Below are 24,946 nucleotides of genomic sequence, written 5' to 3'. Positions count from 1 at the left end.
ATTCAAATGCTACAATACAATGTTCTTAACGGATTTCTCATACATTTTGGTAAAACACAGTGTCTGCAGGGTTTTTTGTTGACTAGGTACATGGACTTTATTCATTGTGTCCGTGCTCTTCTGCCCTCTGATCAAGATAAGAGGTTTGTCATTGTCTCTGTACTTATGGTCTGTCCCACATAAGGGGATGCAGTGTACTGGGGAAGCTCCCAAATAAATTACTGTGTGTCTCACATTAGCCCTCATTTTCTCTAGGCGAGATAGTGGTGACAGGCTAGACCCAGATGTTGGAAAAACAAAGTAATCATGTTTGAAATGTAGGAATCCCATCCATGGGGCTTAGAAGCAGAACATTCATTCCTTTTACCCTGCCTCTCTCCTTGCTGTTAAGTACTGCCAAGAGAAAACTTTGCTATAATTAGAAAACTAACACCAAACACCCAAAAGGCCCCAACCCCAAAAGAAACCAGAAAATATTGAATAGAATAATTCTGGCTGTTGTTCACCAATTTTAGCTTGGTTTTGGTATTTATTCAACTTTGCAGGTGAGCTTCTGCAGTAAAGGAGTCTGCTAGGACTGGAAATTATTTGCCTCTTGTCTTCATGAAGTGTTTGACAGGATGCTTAACACAGAACTGACCAGACTTATTGTCCTTGAGCAGCACACCATTTGATCAAATAAAGCCCTATATTCCATGAAGCTCAACAGTAGAAAATGTCTCAACAGATCAAGCCAAAGTGCATAATGAACAAAAAGAAAGGACTTATATTTTTATCCTTCCCTTTCTGAAAGCTGTGTTGAGCACCACAGACTTCTTCAATGGGTACCACTGTAAGTGCAGGTGTTAGAAAGATGATTTTCACATTAAGGACAGGTCAGAAGGAGTGTGATCTATTGTTATTGTTCAAAATTTTCTCATGTCTATCTATCTGTAGCGACCTGTGTTCCTCCCCATTGACACCTGTTTGGTTGCATGTCATGTTATGAATACTTGCTTTGTTATGTGCATGTAGTGGCATTTCCAGGGTTTAGGAAATTCTGTATTTAAGAATGCTCATGGTTTTAAGTTAATCACTTCATAGGCTTGCGTTATGACACATGATGAAACATTATTGCTCTTTGATCACACTCTTATTTACAGGACCCCCATTGGCAGGTTGCTAATGGCAAAGCCTCCCCTCCAGTTTGCTACACCTTATCACTCAGTGGGTATATTCAGACTTAGTGTGTCACAGAACCAACTACTGCACTACTAAAGTATCCGTAGCATTTCCTGTGGCATCCTTATTGTATTGTCTGAATGCTGTGTTAAAAGATAACAACTAAGTTTTCACAGCCCCAAGTACCATCACCCTGGTTTTGCTAATGGGGAAAGAGTCCTTATAGTTTCTATGCCAACACTGACAAACAGCCTTGTGTACTTTATTGGATAAGCTTAGGGCCTGAGGCTTTCATAGAATCATAGAACAGTTTGATCGGAAAGGACCTTAAAGGTCATTTAGTTCCAAACCCCTGCCCCAGGCAGGGACACCTTCCACTAGACCAGGTTGCTCGAAGCCCCGTCCAACCTGGCCTTAAACATTGCCAGGGATGTGTCTCATCACCCTCACAGTAAAGAATTTCTTCCCAATATCTAATGTACATCTTTTCTCTTTACGTTTAAAGCCAATTTTTTGCTTTGTCCTATCCCTCCCTGCACGCTCTTGTAAAAAGTTCATCTTCAGTCAGCCCCTTTAGGCACTGGAAGCTGCTCTAAGGTCTCCCTGGAGCCTTCTCTTATCCAGGCTGAACAACCCAACTCTTTCAGCCTGTCTCCACAGAAGAGATGCTCCAGCCCTCTCATCATCTCCATGGCCTCCCTGGGACTTGCTCTAACAGCTCCCCATCCTTCTTGTGTTGGGGGCTCCAGAACTGGACACAGTACTCCAGGTGGGGGCTCACAAGAGCAGAGTAGGGGGGTAGAATCACTTCCCTTTCAGCAGCTTTATCAGGTGTTCACATTTATGTATCAAAATAAGAGAAAAAATAAATATTTTTATGCAAAGCACAACTGCAGTGACTGCCAAGTTGTGAGTACATTATGTGTCTTCAGACCTGAGCTTTGCTGTCTCAAGATAGACATCCATTCAGTGAGTGCATAATTGGCAATTAGATACATCGGAAGGGTGGGGACTGTGTCTTGCGCAGCAGTACACAAGCATTCAGGGAGAGGAGCAAGCTCTCCAAAGCAGTTTTCTGTTGGCTTGGCTGGAAGATTTTGGCAGGGGGATTGGAACTAGATGATCTCTAAGGTCCCTTCCAACCAAAACCATTCTGTGGTTCTATGCTTTTCTTGCTATTCTCTGTCTTTTCATGACAGCATCAAAATTCAGCACCAGAGGGATGAAGCCTGAGACAACAGACAAAGCTTTCTACAACCTGAATTTGTTCTCACAGATCAGAGGCTTCCAGGCACAGTGCACATAATTAAAGCCTTTATGCACACTAAGGTCTGAATTGAGCTTTACCTTGGGAAAAACAATCATCGTTCTTGGATACTGTTGTCAACTTTCACTGAACTTGAAAAAGAAATTCTAACTGACATGTGGAATCATTCACTTAGCCTGAAATTAAAATGTGCTGGGATGCTACAGCTCTATCTGTACAACTAGTGCTGCTTGCTTTAATACCGTTACACTGGGATCTACAGAAGGGGAACATAAACCAGCTTACAGTGTTCAGTTGACATGTATTTATTTCTCACTATTTCAGCCTTGTAATCTGCCATTTCTATGCTCTTGTTCAGCTGCCACTTGAAGTACAGAGTTTTTGAAAACTTGAGTTAAAAAACAACCCCCTAAACCTGCTTTTGAAAGCAGGTTTAAAAGCTTTTAAGTTCTTTTAAAACTTCTCAGACCTTTGTGTGGAACAGTTAAAACTTCATACTATTTATAAAAGCAGTTTCATTTATTGTTTCCAATTGTAGATAAGATTTTCCTGAATATAAAAATCTCATCTACAAACTTGCCTAAATATGAGGTAAGTTTTTCAAAATCCAGTGTTTGCACTATCCATCTGTGATTCCAGCTCTCATTTGGTGATACGGTTCTCTTCTGCATCCATAAACTGAACACCACAAAGATCTCTGGGGATAAAACATAAATTCATTAAAAGCAGTTGCAAAAGTGATACACAATTGTGACCACACTTCTTAGAAGATTTTACCCTAAAATAGATCAGGCAGGACATATTCGAGGAGTAACGTCTGCTGTGCTGGAGAAGTTTGCTTCTGATAGAAATAATGACATTCTCTTCAGCCTGGAACATGTTATTAAAATGGGTGAGGCAAAGATAAGCTGTAAAAAAAGGGTATGTGTGGTGCATATATTTAACATGGTTGAATCTCTGTAGAAAGAATACCAGACAAGAAGTTTGGCCTTCACATTGTTGCAGGCATATTTTATTTTATTTTAATACAGATAAGTAGAGAAAACCACTTGTGAAATGTGGACAAACACCATTCTCTGGCCTCGCTTTGTGTCTGCTAGTTGTACACTGGAGTTACAATACGCAAATATGCAAATGCAAACCTCATGCTATTTTACCTCCTGGTTTCTGAAAGACCAAAGCAGTGTGATCTCGTGAAGGTGGGCAGGACATACCAAGTGCAACAGCATAAGAAATCATCCTACTTTTTTTATAAGTATTTAACAGGAAAGAGAAAGCTGTATTCCTTTGTAACAAAGCCTGTGAGGCTCATAGGTCAGTGAAGAGATATCATTTTTTCTAGTTATTCATGACTTTCTTTTCCAACCTGTGTTTTCTGGGTGCTGATCCAGATCAAACTGGTTGTAAATAAATCTGCAGGATATCTTCCCTTTGGAGAGGTCCAAGTGACTAAAATTTGAGCTGAGAGGAGACACCTGGTTACCCACCCAAAAAGGCTGCCACATGAGCTCTGCCTGTTTATGGATAGTCACAGCAAATAGAAAGGATGAAATCACTTTGATGCAGCAACTGTCCTTTCACATGCTTTGTCCTGTTTTTTCCACAATTGCTTTGTGAGTATCAACACTGTTTTAGAGCAGTGGAGAGCTATGTTCTGTGTGTGGCTCTTTGGGCAGGAAGGAGTGATGTAAAAAGCAAGAAAAAATGAAAATAAAGGCAAAGACATAAGGCAAAAGATCTAAAAAACACATCTGAAGGCTTCACAAGGGTTTTGAGGAGGGGTAGCTGGCCTTTCAAGTACATATCCTGAGGGTCTCTTCAAGCTGAATGAGTTTTACAGTTGGTGAAATGGTTTATATCAGAAGAAAAATCTTTCCTGAAGCAAATAAGCCCGGAAGAAGTTGCTTTTCCTGTTCCTTGCTTTTCTTCAATTATACCACAGTTCCTCAGCCTCTAAGGGCATTTCTTTTCTCCTCTGTCCCCAGGTCCACAACTGCAGCCTGGTGCTGTCGCGCATGTGTTCAACATCCCCACTTAAATTTTCACTCCAGCACAAAACCAAAGGCTGCAGAGGAGCTGACAGGGATGGGATGTAAAAGTAATGATACATATTGTTTCCTGTGGTAGAAGGTGGCTTTCCTGGTTTACATGAAAAACTCTGAGGACTCGCTCAGCAGTATTAGTGTAAGCAATATTTCTTGCAGCAAAATATCTGTAAGAGCAGCAACAGCGGTATTTAACAGCGGTATTTCTCAATCCCTTGTAACCTAACACACATTGAACATTTTTTTGGAAAAAGGACCTCTCTGGACATTGCTACTGTAATGCACCAGTGATAACATAATGACTGGAACAATCAATAAAAATTAGCTTTTGGTTGTTTGGTTTGGTTTGGTTTTTTTTGCTTAAGTTTGGGGATGCATCTATGTACTGCAGTTACTTGATGTACAATCGATTGAGAAACTTATGTCTAAAGGACTGCATTTTCTTTGCCAGCATCAACTACAAATCTCTTGCATATCAATTTGTTATGTTGTGTCAATGGCTGCCACCCAGCTTACTCTTTGATCCATAAATAATTGCCAAATGCTGAAAGCTGCTGAGTGTACTTGCCATCTTTCTTGAAAGTCATGCTAGCAGCGTTGCTGTAGGTGCTGGAAGTTATTTCCTGAAGGCAGGTGCATTGTCTGAGGGCTTTCTCCCACAGGAGACTTGGATAAATACGGAGTGGAATTGATAGCTGTGTCCCTGCCCCACTCAGGGAATTGGCAGAAAAGCAACAAAGAACCAGCCCAGAGGCAGATGCTGAGAGAGGGCGGATTAACAGGGATTGTTACAGCATAGCCCTAGCTGTAAAATCAGTTGTGAAGGGAATTTCTTGCCACACGCAACGTGTAACCCTTGCTTCCCTGTTCTCTTCATATCGGCACCTCACAATGCAAGTCCCCATCACTCAAGTCTCCTTGGAAGCAAGAAGAAAAAGCTCCCCTGAGCAGGGAAGAAAGGCATGAGTCAGACTTCTGGCCACCGCACTTTATACATGGCTAATTGTCACATTGCCACTTGAGCAAAACAGGTGTCCTCTGTTTAATGCAATTAGTGCAGTGCTTCAAAAGGTTGCTGTCCCTGCCGCGGTGTCAGAAATTCAGGATTGTGTGTGATGGAGGGTTATTAAGCTTCTGCGCTACTCCTTGATTGTTTTTATTCCCCTTAAGATATATAAAATCACATACAGAAATATCACCTTCATCTTCCTCCAAAGTATTTTTGTAGGCTTATTTAGATTACTAAGTCAACCTCTCAAACCTGAAATGTTATAGAAAATAGCCCTGCTTAAGAAATAGCCTCTAAGAAATGATGGTGTAATTGAAGAATCTGAACGTCTTCAGGTTTGGTGAGGGGATGTGTTATCTTCTTGTGGTTATGAGCCACCCTGACCCTCCGTATCACACAAGTGGCTGCTTCTATCTGCTACAGTCTTCCTGTGGTTTTTATCTGCTCTTGCTTGACTTCTGTTTGTCGCACACTAATTAAAGACTTTTCATGAAGTCTAAATAACTGACTGTGAAGGATTTATAATAGGAAGTATGAGGTGCAGATAGATAATGGGATTGGTACAGCTCCACTTATACTGATCTGGAAAAATGTACTGCTACAAGTTGAGTGTAGCAATTAGGATACATTACTGAATTATGCTGATTCTGCCTTTCATGTTTTGCATTTAAATTCCTACCATGTAAATGTAGGGGTATTAATACTTGCCTGATTTGCCAGTCTATTCCGTTACACATTTTAAATCTATACAATCCTGTAACGTTGTGTGATTTTTTAGTCTCCATAGGTAGGAATGGATATCTTCGCCTTACAGAGATCTAAAATGTAACTAATAATGGTAAAGCACCCTGAGATACTTGACAGAGTGGGAACTAAAGAAGGGAAATAATTGCTTACTTTTAGTACTGTATAAAGTATTAGATCGCTTTCTTACATCTGTGAAATTTTAAGACTGTAGAATTAATACCTTTCGGTGTGCAATGCTTTCTTTAATTATTCTTAGGATACAAAACCTGGGCAGTCAGCTGCTGTTCATGCTTTAACTTTGCCTTATCCAGTTTCTTTATCCCATGTACAATGACACACGTTTTTAACTTGTGAGTTTTGCAAATTGTTGTGAATTCTTAAATATCTTCATTTTGGTATCTAAGTATGACTTTTTCCTTGTCCTGTTGGCTTTTCCCCATTCCTACCACAATAAATACTATTTATACTTGTGGTCAGTACAAGCTTTCAATGTTTTCCCAGCTGTTGATTTGTTAATTGCAACTCTCCTGGATTTTAAGTTTGGTGTATTTTTTGTGACAAGCTATTATGACACACACTTTTGGGTGCTTAATTTCTATCAGACCGTCAGGGAGTCTTTTGTGGAGCTCATTTGTTTAGCTTGGTTTATAAACTAAACAAATTAGTCTCTTGTCATCTGCCATTAGTCTCTTGTCATCACGCTGCACCTTATACTTGGCAGCCAGTAGTACTGCTGTGAAGAAATCACTGGTAGAGGTTAAGACAATAAACTGCTTCAGCTGATAACATCTGCATCGCATTTTACAGTTTTTGCCATATTTTTTCCTGGTGCTTCTTTTAGACATTTCTGAAAATGGACTTTGAACTTCTATTTTTTCCCCACAGATCTCTACATCCTCAATCATTAAAAGCAATAGTACAGTACCTGCTGTCCTACAGAAAGGATCCTAATGTGAGAACGCTGATTTTAGCCTCTCTTGTAAAAACAGAAATATCTTTTTCTGTCAGGCTTTAGCATTTATCCTCTAACATTTTTTTTATTTGTTTTTTCCACTTGAGTTTCTTCAATCTTTGGGGGATTTTCTTTGCATCCTTAGGCTTGTTATGCAGGAATTATGGACATGATCTCAGGTACTTTGCATTTTCCTGCACCCTGAAAAATTTATCCATCACTCCTTACATAGATGAATCATCCAGTTCCCAGTACTTTTGCCCAGAGAATCACAGAATGGTTTGGGTTGGAAGGGACCTTAAAGATCCTCCAGTTCCAAACCCCTGCCATGGGCAGGAGCACCTTCCATTAGACCAGGTTGCTCCCAGTCCCATCCAGCCTGGCCCTGAGCACTGCCAGGGATGGGACAGCCACAGCTTCTCTGGGCAAGTGTCTTACCATCCTCACAGTGAAGAACTTCTTCCTAATATCTAATCTAAATCTACCTTCTAGTTTAAAGCCATTTCCCTTTGTCATATCCCTACATGCCCTTGTAAAACATCTCTCTCCAGATTCCATTTGTAAAGAATACGAGAATGATTCGTGTCAAGAACTTAGAAATCATTGTTACCAATGCACCTGTGAGCAGTGTACCATGTGTGGAATGTATAAAAACGACCTTGATTATAATAAATGTTGCTGTCTATGTAATGATGGGAAAGAAGAAGAAACAAGGGAATAAGCTAGTCCCCTCTTTAATCATTTACACTATTAAAACAATAAGGAACGCTTTTAGCTTTGTTTAACTGCTTGAATGCTTTAAGGGGGTTAGGTAACCAAGGAGACACATCCTGTTAAATATACGGGTCTAAGATTGTGATTAAGCTTGTGATAGACATCTTTCTGTTAATGTATTACCGAGAAGTTTCAGTATGTTTCTTTACCTGGAGAGAAGACCCCAGCAATGGGACAGAAACAAATGAAAAGGAGTCACATAGAGTTTCGGGCAAAGAAGACAACAGGATTGGCTGGAACTCAAAACCAGGAACTGAAACCCCGGACCGAGACGTATAAGAGACTGTACCCCAAAAACCGTGGTGTGCGTTGTTGGCGGAGCGGAGACTCCCCGCGCACCCAGCGCTGCTTGCTTATTGCCTCTTGATGTTAATCAATTATAATAAAATAATTAAATCAGATCATGGCCAAGACTAAATTTTTGTAACACATTCCAGAGAATGTCAAGTTACTCTTCTTTGGCAAGCTCTCTGCAAGAAAAGTTCTTGCAGCGATTTGGATCAGGGATCCCATTTCTTTTGTCTCTCCCCATTCTTATTTCAGTTATTGAGGTCGCATACATTGTTTCCTTCTCAATCTTTGTGCCACCTCAAATCCAGCCTTAATGTTCCTACTTCCTAGGCACATTCCAACTTGTGCATTTTGCATGTTTCTGAAGGTGTATGTGGTTGAGGAAAAGAGCGCAGCAATGTGTTGTGCAGTTTCCACTTTCAAATATCATATATTTAAAGCCTCACTCAAAGCAATTGGCCGCTGCTTTGTTCCCAGTCTATGAAAGTTCTTGTGCTTTGGAGATCCTAGCTCCTGACATTCCCTCTTAACAAATGTGTTACATTTTATTCTCAGTATTTAAGTATCAACGTCCCAGAACTGAATGAAACATTTGCTTGCTCAATGGTATCAGGGCTATGTGTTTGACTGTCACATTACTTGCACAGCTTTTGCAAGCTTTATACTAATTTTTCAGAAACTTACTTTAAAGCATTCTTTTATGTTTGCTAAAAATCTTATTGGAACTTTGGCTTCCTGGCAGCTTTCATTAAAGCTTGCTCTTCTTGCCCTTGGAGTCTGCTTCTTTAAACTGCTCTTTACTTGGGTTACTATCTGTCAGGAAAGCTGAGTTTTCGGCTGAAAATATAAACCCAGCAGCTACTGCAGATTATGTGTCCAGAAGAGGAAGCATCAGACAGGAACAGATCCATGCCAGGAAGAAATTTATTACAACAAGGGTGGTAAAATACTGAAACAGGTTGCCCAAAGGATGGGTAGATGCACCATCCCTGGAGACATTCAAGACCAGGCTGAATGTGGTTCTGAACAACCTGATCCAGTTGAAGATGTCCCTGCTCATTGCAGGAAGGTTGGACGAGATAAGCTTTGAAGGTCCCTTCCAAGCCAAACTGTTGTATGATTTTATAACACAAATTCCCTCAGCCTGGTTTTGTTTCCAGTACAATTTATCCAGTGACTCCAGGCGCTGCTGTAACTAAGTGTTCAAGTATCAGACAGTTTTCAGACAGCTGGAAAATTCTGAAAACACCGGTAAAAGAAAGGTGATAGTAACATCTGGTGAGACAAACTGCTGGCTGGCTCTTTTAGCTTCATCCTGCATCTGACGATGGTGACTTGATTCCATTTATGTCTGACCCATGTTCTGTAAGAGGTGAGTTCATTTACTAATACCAAGATGCTATGTCAAGAATTAAGTATCTAAAGCCAAGCAATGCAATCTTGATTGAAGAGAGATGAATATTATTGTATCTAGTCTATTCATGAAATTCAGGTAATTCAGCATTTCTTCCGAGTTCAGCTGTCTGCACAAAACTGATTTTCTTCAATATTTTTCCAACTTTTTAACTTGATATTTTGGGTTGAAGAAACAAATTTTTCTGATTTTCTATTTTGCTGATTTCAGCCTCACAATGGGCAATTGTACCTGACTTGCACCGATTTAACAAAGCCATGGAGCGCACCTCAGCCCACTTGCCACACGTGCTGCCCATAATTTTTGCACAGATAAGCCCATAAACCCCTGCTTTTTCATGCTGCCTTCACTGTCTGACGCAGGCACATAGGTACCTACAATAGCTGCAAACTTTGACCAAATGAAGGGGATGGATTGATGTCACTGAGTCACATCACTTCCCTAATGTTGCCAGGTTTGCAAAATACCACATTTATGTATGCGTTGGAGGGCAGGGCAATCTCTTGTTCAGACTTGCACTTCACTTTTAGTGAAGACATTCTCTTTGCAATGTGAGATCGGATCCCCTGGTGATTGCCATGCAGCGCTTTCCCTGGCTCTCTTTCAAACTAAGTCCTGTAAACTTACTGAGAACTTGTAATAATAGCCAGGATTCTAAAACCGATAAAAAATGTAGAAAATAAAGCGAGGCACACAAAGCCTTTAATTAGGATACATGCTAACATAAAATACAATTGGAATTTTACATTTAATTAGTTTTTAAATACAACAGATTTTAATATTCTGAATTCTTTAGTATTCAATTGTAAGGTGAGTTTTTAAGCACTAACTCCATGTCATTAATCCTTACATGATGAAACTGTCATTTTTTCCATTTACCAGGGAAAAACGTTTGAACACTCAAGGCCAGTTTTTCAGAAATTGCATGTAGCAATTTTGTCTTCTGATTGCACACTTAGTCTGCAACTGCTGTTGGGTTTTGCCTGCATAAACTGAAGGGACTGGCAGCCAAAACTGAATTTACAACCACATTTAAGGATAAGCTAAATAGTGTTTGTGACTAAAGCACCTAGCAAATCTGTTGTAACTGACATGTAACACTCATAATCTGAATTAAGCAATTCTGAAATGATCAACTATGGATGTTTTTAAAGTTCCCAAGGGAGATGAATCTGAGTTTCACTCATGTAATTTCCAGTGGTCACCAGCTCTTACCTGGTGTCATCCCAATCCAGGTCTCCCAATACACACCAGCAGTTCCCTGACTTAAACTTCAGGACAAATACCTCGATTACAAGCAGTTGCAAGTTTTCACACTGGGGCTTGCTGTAACCAGCTAGGTGTGCTTTTGGTCAGTGATCAGTGTAACATATCTCAGTATGGGAAATATATGGGGTGCAGGAAAAGGGCAGGCGGTGATGAAGAGGGAGGGACAGAGGGAGGGAAAGGAACTGGGACTTAACAGAACTCAGTCTGCAGAGACAACTGGTGGAACAAGAAGGAAACCCAGCTTTTCCAAGCTCCAGTACCTTCTTTTTGATAAAGACAAGCTGATAAATCAGCTCTGAAATGCTGACAATAAGTCAAGCTTTTGTGGTCCTGATCATTTTTTTGTTAATTATTGAGTTTTTCAAACTGCGAAAGGCATGCAAGCAATTCCCTCCTGGACCAACTCCTCTCCCATTGCTGGGAAATTTGGTGCACCTGAACTTTCAGTTTCATCGGGATCTTCTGATGGAGGTACTCCTTTTAAGATGCTCTTAATTGGTTAATTTTAGTTAGAGCTTAAGCAAAACTGATATGCTAATAGCAAAGTGAAATTTTGAAGTCTTAGAAAGTTACAGATGAGGTATGGACACATAAAGATCAACTTGATTTTTACATTCAGGTCACCTTTTTATGTGGAATATGTCATCTTTACAAGAAATTTAACGTTCTTATGAATTAAATAAACGTTGGGGACAAGGTTTCTGACTTTAATAACAAGTCAGAGAATACCAATTATTGAAAAGATGCTTCTCCACTGCTGCTAAGCCCATACATGTTATTTTTTAAAATTCTGACACATTGTCTAACTTAATGACAAATTGGGTAATGTGGTGCCTGTGCTTGTAACATGGAAATGGCACACATTCCCTGTCTTCCAACACCTCCTTTAAAACTATGGTTTTGCCACTTGGTTTTAGAAGCAGTTGCTCCTCCCTAGGCCATGTCAGTCCCTCCCTGTACTCTGCCAGTAAATCTTGTAATGGTTTGCAGATGACCTCTGATTCAGATATATGCTTGAGACAGAACGCATGGATCACTGAGTGCAGTGTAGACTCAGGCAGTGACGCTGTAAGAAGGAGAGGAAAGGCAGTACCTAAAGACTTATAAGGAGAAGCAAGGATCTATTGTGATCAATTCGATGTAATTTTGGTGGCACCTTAGACACTGTCTACCACCTCTTTTGTATCATCGTGTGTGTTGAAGCAGATGCTTGGGCAAAGCTTTTTCCACAGATTACTGAATTTCCTCTATCATACACTTGTCCCTGCTTGGACATCTCTCTGTCTCCAGTGATCATTGCTTTCCTGTGAGGAAAGCACGACTGGACAGAGCCTTGGCCGACATGGTCTAGGGTGAGGCATCCCTGCCCATGGCAGGGGGATTGGAACTAGATGATCTTAAGGTCCTTTCCAACCCGAACTATTCTATGACTCAGCTGCACCCCACTGGCACTTAATGGCTGTTGACTAGTTTCTGGCAGGGCCTCCTCTTCTGGAACACGCAAATGGAGCAGATTTAATCACTTCGTTTCCTTTGCAATGGAAGGGTTAGCTGAAGGCATAGAGTCCTAGAGAGACACAGAGCATGGCTGTTCCACTAATGAGGTACAAATATTGGATTAGATGTGATGCAAAGAAATGACAACTTTTTCTTTAGTTTGCTGCAGTGTTGCTGCAGCCTGTGCTTTCAAAAGAAATTAATTTTACCACTCCCATAAGCAGTTCATCTGTTCTTTTCTGACATCTTTTTCCACTTACAGCTGGCAAAAACTTATGGCAACATATATACTCTGTGGTTTGGGTGGACCCCAGTGATCATACTGAATGGGTATCAAGCAGTGAAGGATGGCATGACTACACACCCTGAGGATGTTGCTGGGCGGATGGTGTCACCTTTCTTCAGAGCAATGGCCAAAGGAAAAGGTGAGGTTTTTCTGCCATAAGTAATGCACAGGAATGATGACTTGGCAAACTATTCTGCCTTATTAAGTCTTCTACCCTCCCATTCCAAATGCTTTTCCATCAGATACATGTCCAAGTCCTCCACCAGCTCTTGAAAATAACTTACTATTTGCCATGACACCTTTTGTACCCAGCTTTCCCAAGTCTGGGAAACACTCCAGATCAGGCTGTTTCTAGGTGACCTTTTTGATATGATCAACACGGATACTATCCTAGCTCAGAGCTTTGCAATCTTGCCCTCCTCCTAGAACAATCCAATTTGCAGCACATGATTTTGCTGAATGTTCCATGCAAAGTTTGTTTATACATTTGCTTCCTGTATACATTATGGTTGCCAAACACCTACCATCATGAGCAAGAGACTTATAACACCATCCTTCAGAAGTCTCCTTTCTGTGTTTGCAGCCACTCTTAAGCATTTGTGAGAGTGCCTCCAGCACCTGAAAACCCACTTCTCCTCAGTGTATTTCAGCAGTTTGCAGCCTTTCCTTTTCCCTCCCCTGCTTCTCCTATACCAAAGCAAACACGCATTGTTTAAAGCTAAATCACAGCAGCAGTTCAGGGCTCTTCAGGTAACCACTAGTGCAATTTAACAGTCAGTGGAATGGTCTCCTTTCCAGAGGAGATTCAGGAACCAAATGTCACTTATCCTTTGAGTTCAACATCTCACCCTACAAGTATCACATTAATTGATCTACATCTCCATAAACATACCCTGGCCCTGTACACCACTCTGCACAAATTCATCCAGTTATTCCTGTCTTGAGCATGACTGTTTGAGTGTAGCTAAAGCAAATCTAAAAAGACAACTTAAGGTTGTTTTGGGTTTGTTTGGTTTTGGATTTTTTTTTTTTTTTTTTAAGACATCAAGAAATGGGGCAATCAACCTTAAATTGCCCTTTTCAAAGCTTAACTACAGACAATATTACCGTTTGGGTATGTTTGGCCATGATTTCTGGTTGCTGATAATTTCACCTAAAGACGCTTGTATAACAGTGTATTTCCTGGTTCTCTCCATATATTTAATGTTTTTAAATGAATTGTTCATGTCTATGGCAAATATTAATATGCCAGGAAATACCCTCAGGTATTATATTGGCAAGTGGTCGCTCCTGGAAGCAGCAGAGACGCTTTGGTATAATGACTCTACGCAATCTGGGAATGGGGAAAAAAGGCCTGGAATATCGAGTGCAAGAGGAGGCCTCTCACCTGGTGGAGTTTTTTGTGAACTTAAAAGGTATCTACCTGCTAAGATATGGATCCAGGACTAAAAAGTGTCTAATTTCTTCAATATGCAAATTTACCTCTGCCTTTCTAGGGTTGGGGTAGGTCTAGAGTGGGGCATCCAAAGCCCAAAGAGCTGACAGAATGTAGTGTCTCAAGTGTGATTTTTTTTCCTAAAAAGCTGTTCATAAACCCACTGAAGTTGGGAACTTCTGAAATTCCACCTTCATGGGCCTATTATTTCCTTTATGATATGATTGTACAATGATATGATGTCACTGAATGGCACAGTCAAGTCATTCTCAGACTGCCTACAATACATAACAAGAGTATTGCAGAGCTTAGCCATTCCTCTAAATTTCAGTAACATTAGATGCCATGAGGTAAACTGGATATTTTATTGTCTGTCTGGAAAAGTAGCTATCAGCAAGAAAATCAAAGAAAGTAGGAGGTGGAAGAGAGCTTCAGTAGATTATCGGGTTCATCCTAGAGTCCAATTTAAGATAATTGCTATCCAAATAATTTTTAATGGATGTCTGTCTCATAACTTTAAAAAAACCCCACCAGATAGAGATATGATGATTTACCAGCCATAGTTGAAACTGCAGTAGTTTTATTATGTACACTTTGCAGTTCCCACCCATCTATTCTGCTTCTTAAACCTTCCCAAGTTCCTTCAGTCTTTCCTCCTAAGTATTTTTTTTATGTTTTTGAACATGTCTGTCACTGCCTTCTCTTAGTTCATCTCCAGTGACATTTCTTCCTTCCCACATTCTGACTTGTCTTCTTCCACACAACTGAGGACAGCACATTTGATATTATATCCTCTAACAGCTCTTATCTGTACAGTGCTATTTCACAGGAAGGGTTATGATATTGTTTTAGAGCTATGAGGATACATTTAATCATGTCCTTTGCTCTAAGACTATGTTTTATTTTCAGGAATATATATTAATGCCACATCTCTATCCTCATTCATGCCTTAGCTGGGTAAAGAGAACATTTTTTGTAATCTCTAATAACATCTTCTCCTATCTGCATGGGGAACACCTGAAGAAAGCATTGAGAGTGAATACTCATTTCTGTGTTTGCAGGAAGACCTGTGGATCCTTCTTTCCCTCTTTTCCATTCTATTTCAAATGTAATTTGTGCTCTGGTTTTTGGATATCATTTCTCTGATGAGGATGAAACCTTCCATGAACTGATCAGAGTCACAGAGAATTTATTCAGATTTGGAGGCAGCTTTGTGCATCAGGTGAGTAATTAATATGCCTTCCCCCCCCCCCCCCCAAAAGGTAGAAAATGGAAGTGTGGATATAAAAATAGGACTTTTTGAAATACAGAGCAACTGGGAGCTAAGAGATGTTCTTGGGGCCCTTACTACTGTGTCCTGGGTTCAGCAGTAGCAGTCATATTTTCTCCTTCTTAGTAGCTGGTGCAGTGCTGTGGTTTTGACTTTCAGCCTGGGAACAGCGCTGATAACACCGATGTTTTTAGTTGTTGCTAAGTAATGTTTAGTCTGACCAAGGACTTTCTGAATCTCATGCTCTGCCAGGGAGGAGGGGAAGCCAGGAAGAAGCAGAGACAGGACACCTGACCCAAACTAGCCAAAGAGGTATTCCATAACACAGCACGTCATGCCCAGCATGTAGAACTGGGGGCAGTTACCCAGAAGGGTTAGATCACTGCTCCGCTGGGCTGGGTATTGGTTGGCGGGTGGTGAGAGGCTGCATTCTCTTCCCTTGTTATTTCCCTTATCATTATTATTATTGGTGATAGGCAGCAGTGGTTTGTGTTATACTTCAGTTACTGGACTGCTCTTATCTCAACCCATGGGAGTTACATTCTTTCGATTCTCCTCCCCATCCCTCTGGGAGCTGGGGAGGGGGAGATGAAGGGAAGGGAGTGAGAGAGAGACTGCGTGGCTGGACTTAAACCACGACATACTGCCTCCTTGGTTTTGAGGCCATTTTTAAGAACTCTCTTTGCAAGTTTAAAGGGACATGTCTGTGACTCCTGGCTTTTAAGTCTTTCAGCATTTCTGAGACTGTTAACAGAAACCTTAAAATTTCATTTGAGACTGGAGTTTGTAATAAATTTGATCTCTGTAATGCTGCTTCTCCCACCTCTATTTACTTCTCTTGTTAAGTCTGAAAGAACAAAGAGAGGAGATAAAAACGCCACTTGCTTGGCAGGGTGGAATGTCAGATGCTGCAAAGAGAGAACTGTCCAAGCTATAGGACAATTCTTTGAGTTGACAAATATGTGTATAAATACATAGAAAATAAATGTATGTGTATAAATACACATAGAAGGTACAATATTTCTACACACCAGAACAATTATTGGTCCTATAGTAGTCATGAAGACTCTGAGAGGGAAAATTATATTAGCTCATAGAGTGATACCCAGCCTACGTTTTCTTTCTGTGAGCGTCACAATTTCCACTGATTACTTGGGGCTGCAGACTTGTTAATCCTAATAGCCACATGCTATCCAGAAAGGATGTCCTTACATTCTGAGTGTGTGGGATCTAGGGTCTCCAGCTGTGCAGGAGTAAGGTCTTCTACTGATCCACATTAGTCAAGTAAAGTTACTGGCATGAGCAGAGTGTGTTCAGTACTCCTTTGCCCCCCAAAAACATATCAAAATTACTAGTAAGGTTTTCTCACATGATGGCAAAAATCTACTCAAAGCAATGTTAATTTGTTTACTCCATTATCAGTGTTGCCAGAAAGGACAATTCAACCTTTTGGTGCTTCTAAAAGCAGCTTTGTTAGTGACAGATAATTTACACTACCTCTTGTCTCTCACTCCCACAGCTGTATGAAATTGTCCCCTGGCTGATGTGCCGCCTCCCAGGTCCTCATAAGAAGGCGCTGTCTTGCTATGATGTCCTGAGTTCTTTTGCAAGGAAGGAGATCAGAAGACATGTGGAGAGAGGGATTCCGAACGAACCACAGGATTTCATTGACTTTTACCTGGCTGAGATGGAGAAAGTAAGCGTTCATTCTTCCTGATCACACATTTATGAAGTGTAAGGACAAATAAACCATTAAATACAGTCTGACCCTTTCTATCATAGTTTCTTACGTTTCATAGGCTCTTTAATGTCAATACAGTAGCTTGGGACTTACCAACTCTGTTTCCCAGAAAGGCATCTTGTTTTATGTTTTAGTTATATGAACAGATTATCATAAAGTATTTTAGGGTGTGAACTCATGAGCTACCATGCGCTTTCCATAAATATCCATGTGATTACTTCAATCCTGTAATATGATTGGGATTTAATATGATAAATATGAGACAGTTTATATCTGTTGGTTACAGAACTTTTGTAGACAACCTCATCTTCTACAGCAGGGTACCTCATGTTTACAGTGGGATTAAATGTGCATGCATAGATAATTACTCTGAAATAGCTGATATGCTGCTTTGGGTTTCAGTGTGCATCTTAATACTGGCTGTCTTTGTGCCACACAACTATATGGTTCTTCCTCTGAGCAGAATCCATTTGTGGAGGATCTTCCCTTTACTGGAAACTCCCTTTAGGTCCTGATCTGAGGAGATTGTCCATTCCTTAAAGGATTTCCAAGCTGTCCTAAAATCCCTTGGTATCATTCAGTATGGCAGTACCAAAGAGAGAGAAGTCCTTCCACCTTCATCCTCATCCCTTTCAGCAGTTGCACGTCAAAAATGCTTGCTTCATTTGACCAACCTTGGAAGAGGTATTTTATGCATCACACCTGTCAGCTTTCTTGACAGATGGATGCTGTCATCAGCAGGTCCTAAATGGAATGAATTTGGGTGTCCCAAGCCTGTTCTCACTGTGTTACCTCTAATTTCCCCACAGTCTGGGGCATGATTGTCTTGGCATCTATATTCAAATTGGAGGGCCTAGGAAACAATTTCACATGCAATGCCATAATAAGCTGTTAATCTTCTTCTCTCACCAGACTATTATTTTCCATAGCAGGAAGTGACTCATGAGCCAGAGAGGCTCTGCTAAGAGCACCGGAGTTTCTGCTTCAAGCTCAGACATTTTTGGATACATTTGGGAGCTAAACAAAGCATCTTTTTCTTAGGGTAGATGAAGTTTATGTAGCTTCTACATCTGGCTTTCGTCTAGTCAGGTTGTTGTGTTCTGTGTTGGCTCATGGGCTCTGCAGGGAGCTGATATACCCTCTTGTACATTATGTCTGAGTGACTATGACAAGATTTACAAAAGTAAGCATTTTGGAGGCAAAGATGCAGTTTATTCTGGTATCAGGGGTGTAAGTCATGGCAATATGTTTATTTTAAAATGGTTTTGCCTAATGTGTTTCCTCTAATTGTTTTTATATTTTATGCCCTTACTATAAGAAGAAAATACTTGGGTACCTCTCTCCTATCAGTTCACATCTGTCCTGGAATGAGAGAAGAAATTGCTCTCAAGATGTTCAGTTGTGATCCTTTTATTCAGATAGGTTTCCTTGGTATTTGCTAGCACCATTTGACTGTTTTGGAAAGACCAAGGCCTGAGTGACACATTGTGGAGCACTTGTATAGAAGTATACTCTAGGCTAACTGCAAAACTTGTAGTGTGCTTTAAAGTTTTTGTGATTAAGTCAAGAGGTATAAAATTGCCTGGTTTTTAATGAAAGAATATTCCATGTCATGAAAATGAGCAATGCAGACTTACTGTGTCCATTTGGGAAACCATTAATTTCATCAAAACCTACAATTTTGAATATTCTTTATGCAAATGGAAATAAAAACTCCACACAGGAGGCATGCACGATGACCTTATTTTTATGCTTTAACTTCAACTTTTTATCATCTACAGTCTAAAGATGGGGTCAAGCCCAAGTATGATGAGGACAATTTGGTATATGTTATAAATGATCTTTTCCTCGGTGGATCGGAGACCTCAAGCACAACACTGTACTGGGGACTTCTCTATATGGTAGTGAATCCAGACATCCAAGGTGAGGATTCTTGCTGTGAAATGCTGTGGGTATTCCAAATGCTAGTGATGGCTGAATATAATGAGCTGCAGGTGCAAAAGTCACTATTTGAGCCTGGCCTTCACTCTCTGTAAACACAAAGAATGGCAGCAGAGGGAAAAATCAGAGGCCATCCTATGTCCTGACCAAACCAGCTGGCTGAAGGCACTTGCAGTGAGACAAAAATTGGCCATACTTGGACCAACTCTGCTCAATTCATTCCTTGCACTGGCAGTTAATATCTGAGGCATTTATGTCAATTTTGCAAACAAGATTTAGATTTTTGAGATAAAGTGAACTAAACAATCTCTAAATACCTTCAAAACCTGGAGCTGATTGGCTTGCTCTACACCCATTGAGCATTCCGTAAGATAAATGTCAGAGCTGGTATAAGTACAGTGTAGTCATTGCTTATGATTCTGGACCACACCGTTATCCCCTCCCTTCTCCCCTACACCCGTTTTTATCTTCATATATGAAACTCAGGCATTAAATCACAAGTTATAGACTTCATGTGCTATGTTGAAATAATACATTTTAATGTTGCTCTGAGAAAAGACATATGCATAAAATATTTTATATATTTTTCCCATCTGAAATACTGTGTATTTTGTAACAGGGAAAGTGCAGAAGGAGATGGATACTGTTTTGGGTCCTTCACAATTAATTTGCTATGAGGATCGGAAAAACCTGCCTTATACAAATGCTGTGGTTCATGAGATACAACGCTTCAGCAACATTGTTTTTGTTGGCATGCCCAGAGTGTGTGTGAGGGACACAATTTTGCTAGGATTCCCTGTCAAAAAGGTACGGACACATTTCCAGCCTCTGCTCTTTCTTCAGCAGAGACATTTAGCTTTTATTTCAGTTTAGCAACCTATTTTCCATCTATAAACTATGCTTCATATAACCTAGAAATGTGGTGCCTGGGGAAGGGTTGCCATTTGTGGCTCTGGTAATAAGTCTCTCACTCATCATGTTGACACTCAAGACAGCTCATAAGGCCCCTGCCCCTACCACAGAAGCCTGAAGTTTCTGCCCAGCTGATGAAAGCACAACTTCAGAGACCAGTTCTGCTTGGCTGGGGATAGACTGAGAGGGGAAACTCGTTTGCCAAAGCACTGGTTAAGACACCTCTGCCCAGCTTGGCACTGCCAGCACTCCTGGAATGGAGGAAGACTTGTGAGAGTATGGCTCACAGCTCCACTGACTCCAAGAGCTAAGGGACCTACCTGAATCTGTAACAGCTGAGAGACTGACAGCTACAGCTGACAGTGAGGAAGTTGCTCCTAAATACTGCCTAAGACTGTTCAGAGCCAATAAAGCTGGGTGCCAGTTCTCAGCATGAAACACTATCAAGAAAGAGGAATTGGTTGCTTTTATTGCAAGAGAGATGGGAGAGGCCAGCACCATCACTGGCATGTAGGACTGGCCCCACGTAACTCATTTTGTGGTCAGGGTTTCACGCCTGTCTGCTTCTGACAGCCAGGTACCTAAGGCACACGAACTGGTCTGCTGGGAATAACCTGTAAGGAAAAAGCCTGGAGTACTACTGCTAAAAGGGCTCAGAGGTTGTTATCAATGAAGTACTGCAATTATCTCTGGATTTCTCTCTCTCTTAAGCATGACAGGAGGTTTCCAATGCTGGGACCTGAGTATCAACAAGAGAGTCCTGCTGGAAGTATTATGGAATAGTTGCAAAAGTGGTCATAACACAGTTGTACCAACATCACTAATGCTGTTAACACCCACTGACACAGCTGCAGGGTTGAGAAGATAATATTCAACTCAGAAAATGATCAAAAACTCCATATTTCTAGGAAAACAAATGGTCTTCTAACCAGATCATATCTGCTCATTACAAAGAAATGGTAACAAGCAGCAGTTTTATCTGCCAGGCAGAAACCAATGGGTGAAAATCTACAAGTTGGAGCTAAATCAACAGTTTCTTCCTTGCAGGGCACTATTGTTATGCCAAATATAGCATCTGCTCTGTATGACCCTGAGCAATGGGAGACACCTCGAGAGTTCAACCCTGGCCACTTTCTGGATAAAGAAGGAAACTTTATACCTCGAGAAGCCTTCTTACCATTTTCAGCAGGTAAATGCACCGCCAGTTTGAACTGACCCAACGAATTAGATGAAGAATACAGAAGTGTGAGACTATGGTATTTCTTCAGATAACATCCTCTCTCTCTGCTGTTTGCTGCTTTTAAAGAACAATACTGGGTTGTTTCTGCCAGGGGCGATGCTTCTATGCTATCAGACCCCAAACTGTTCTTAGGACTCTGTAGTGGGAATCCAGCTTAAACTCCTGGATTTCTCAGGCATATTTCATGCTGCAGTCATCCACAGATTTTTATGGTAGTATTCCTTATATGTACATTTTTTTCCTGAGAAGCAATGCATCCTGTGTGTCCTGTTACTTGTAACCCTTTTTAAACGAACAAGCTGAAAGAAAAGCAGAATGCATTCTGATAAACAAAGGATTAAGTTCTTGCTTACAGAACTGAAAATCCAGTTGCAAAGGAAGGAAATAAGGTAACAGTGCACAGTTAGCAACCACATTTAGCCTCCAAGTTCCTACTGTGTTGGTTTTGGTTTAGTTTTTCTGTTGATATAGCAGAGTAGTCACTTAGCTATCCACTCAGGAGTGATTGCTTGATGCAAATGGCTTTTTCTTTCCTTTCATTTGTCTGCTAATCTGGAAATATGAATATATTATTTACCTGTTCTGCTCATGCCATTGGTTCCAATGATGAATCCTTGGAAATTACATTGGTCTCTTGATTTTTGCCTGTAAAGTGGCCAACCCTTTGTTGAATTGCAAATGCAATTGCTAAGTAATTTTGATCCACTGACGTTAGCTCACTAATAAAGCACACACAAACAGCTGGCAGATTCTTTGTGTATGACCCTGAAGCTCAACAGCATAAGAGGAAAAGAATTTTCTGCCACACCAAGCAAGGTCAAGAAAGAAATGATGGTGGTACCTCAGGCACTTTCACCAAGATTTTTATTTGGCATTTCCTAACCTATGACATTGGATGAGATGTCTCTGAGAAAGAATTCAAAGTTTTGATTCTGTGGCTTTCATGATCCTGGCCCTGAACAAAAGAAAACACTCCGCTTATAACATGAATGAACAAAGTTACTATGAAACTGAAAAATTCCTCAATAATTCACTTTCCTCTCCCTCCCCACCTTCCTTCTGCAGGGCACCGTGTGTGTCTGGGGGAGCATCTGGCAAGAACTGAGCTCTTTATCTTCTTTGCCAACCTGCTGCGGGCATTCACCTTCCGGCTCCCTGAGGGGGTGACGAAGATCAGCACAGAGCCCATTCTGGGTGGTACGCTGCAGCCCCACCCCTACAGGATTTGTGCCATTCCACGCTAGGCTGCCACACACCACAGAGCGGCATGGGACATCCACCTTCATCTCAGTGCATTTCCTCTCAAATGTGTAAACCTCCTCCTTCTAGCCAGGATATTGGTATTAGTCTAGTCCAGGGCTATTCAGAAAGTGCATGCAAGCCACAATTCAGCCTATCAGTACTTTTGGTCCAGTCCTTGTGAAATCCTCAGATATTCTTGCAAGGATCCTAACCATTTGCTTGTCTTGGAGTGCACTTGAAGCAATATGCTACGGTTCCCACTTGATGCCTGCATGCTGTGTCCTAGCCAAGTAGAATCATTATAATGCTCACTCCCGAGCAAACCTCAGTAAAATTCAACAGAGGATCTCAACAAGAGCTGAGTAGGTGTCATTTCTGTGAGTAGTTTGATGACCTCAAGTAATTTGACTCTGAAAAACACACTTTTAAAGCCCTATTTTGATCTTAATGTCCTGAACTTTGCCACTTCAATTTGTTGACAGGTTGCAAATTACAACAAAAACAACAAAAAAACAAACAAACAACAAAACCAAACCCAAACAAACAGAAAACAACATCCAAACCCAGGAAACACATTAGAATGTGGGTGTGTTAATGTCTTCATTTCATGTTATGTATCTCCCATAAGGAAGATAGAGGGTCAATCTGAAGTTGAAGAAAGAAACTGAATTTTGGGGTCTATTAGCAATGCAAATGTGTGACTTTGCAGCCTGATCATCATTATAATGTATTGCCAAGTGGTTGGTTTGTTAGAGTTGTTTTGGTTTTGGTTTGAGGGATTTATTTTTTTTTCCCCCTAGCACACCCATTATTGCTCCTGCTTGGATGAAACATGGATGTGGGATGAGAGATTCACTTTGCCAGCAGGTTTCACTGCTCATTTCACATCAGAGGAATGTAGAGAATGGGAAGTCAGCATCCAGGGCTATCTGAAAACTCAGCTGTCCCCCATTTTCTCTGGGTCCTTTTCTCCTTTCATTACAACCTGTACCATACTGCTTCTCTCCATTCAATCTCTTTCCAATCTCTTTCCAATCCTACTGCCCCAGTTCCAGTTCCTATCTTTATCCATAGAAACTCTATTTCAGGATTCACCTTCCCTTTTGGTTTCCCTCCTCCTGTCATCATACCAAGATTCTGTCTCCTACACTTTTCTGCACAAGTGTTAGTAGAGGAATCAGTGCTGAGTTGAAAACAATGACCAGTGAGTTTTCAGAAGGGAGCTTGGACGTTCTGATTTATTTGTTCTTTGTGGCTCCAGACCATGAAAAGAAGAATGTTGTAACTATGAAGGGTGCACTGGAGGTAACTTAGCATAAGAAAAGACATAAATAACAACATGATGCAAGAATTTTAAAATATCTATTACTTAATGTAACTGTTCACTGGTCCTGATTGACTGAGGTGGTTTAAGCATACAGCTGGAGGTGACAGTCAAGTTCAGCTGTAGCTTTGTTAAAGCAAAGTGCTGTAGTATTCTTGAATGCAAATCATGTTTGGAAAGGATTCAAATATTGGAATTGGGTAGAGATGTCTGTAAACACTGCTATAAACTCAGGTTGAATTCGTATGAGGAATTCGTATGAGTGCTTTTATGTTGGAATATAAACTCTTTGTAATTAAATAATTGTGGTACATCTGAATTTAATGGATTTTAAATGGAGCAGAATGTTATTAAAAAGAAGTGAGAACTACTGAAAGTCAGGCTGAGCTGGACCAGATCCTGGCATGCCTTGTAGCTCTGGCAGTAGTCTGCTCCAGCACAGCCCAGCATCTGTGGGCTTGCTGGGCTGGGAGGGAAACTGGGACAGCAAGGGGCTTCACAAAAGCAGTATCTGTCATAAATAATCCAGTCTCCTGCTCCACACAGCATACCAAGTCTGTTCTACTTCTGCTGAGCCTCTTTCAAGCTTTATCTGTGCTTATTCTTCACCCTGCCCTCCCTCCTACCTATTCCACTAATCCTTCTATAGTGTCTCTCATTGCCTTTGCCCACTCCTCTTGGCATCCTGCCACTCACTGAAGATGCTTCCTGATAAGATGCCTGTAAAGCTGATTGTGCTCAAGGGTTGGAACATTACATCCATTGAGACTGCAGCTGTACTCAATGCTGTTGATAGATAGCTTCCCTGTGACTGGGGAGAACTCAGAAATGGCACAAAGTGGAAAAACCTGGTAATTCACTGCCCATTTCAGCCATGCAGGGACCCTGCTCACCAGAACCCTACCAGGTACTACAAAAATGCACATTTGATTTTGAAAAGTCTACTAAAAGCTTGGCTGAAGGTCAGGAGCCTCACAGCTCTCCCTTCAGGAGAATGGGTTTCCAGACAGTCTCACACAGGAGTTTTGCTGTTCCTGAACAATGGAGCCAATGTGGTGTGTGTAGCCTCCTGTATGGATTAGTCCACATGGGTTAAGCAGGCAGATACTATTTTGGGCTGGTTTGGAAA

At 40.9% G+C, this 24,946-nt stretch overlaps 1 protein-coding gene across 2 annotated transcripts; it reads left to right on the top strand.

Annotated features, from left to right (window-relative positions):
- The first annotated feature begins 10,847 nt into the window (after positions 1–10,847).
- LOC133268743 (cytochrome P450 2J6-like) lies at positions 10,848–23,012 on the top strand. Of its 2 annotated transcripts, none has more exons than XM_061452322.1 (9): positions 10,848–11,400; positions 12,689–12,851; positions 13,978–14,127; positions 15,209–15,369; positions 16,937–17,113; positions 18,940–19,081; positions 19,719–19,906; positions 21,059–21,200; positions 22,317–23,012. In XM_061452322.1, the coding sequence occupies exons 1-9, from the start codon at positions 11,230–11,232 to the stop codon at positions 22,493–22,495; spliced, it is 1,473 nt and encodes a 490-aa protein (XP_061308306.1). In that variant the 5' UTR covers positions 10,848–11,229; the 3' UTR covers positions 22,496–23,012. The 2 variants fall into 2 exon arrangements, with proteins under 2 accessions (XP_061308306.1, XP_061308305.1); XM_061452321.1 differs by lacking the exon at positions 10,848–11,400 and adding an exon at positions 12,399–12,533.
- Positions 23,013–24,946: the final 1,934 nt, after the last annotated feature.

The sequence above is a fragment of the Pezoporus flaviventris genome, unplaced genomic scaffold (genome assembly GCF_033815535.1).
Source record: "Pezoporus flaviventris isolate CSIRO_AGI_PZ_B2104156 unplaced genomic scaffold, CSIRO_AGI_Pfla_v1 ptg000013l, whole genome shotgun sequence".
NCBI classification, from domain to species: Eukaryota; Metazoa; Chordata; class Aves; order Psittaciformes; family Psittacidae; genus Pezoporus; species Pezoporus flaviventris.
This window is presented reverse-complemented; position numbering and strand designations above follow the sequence as displayed.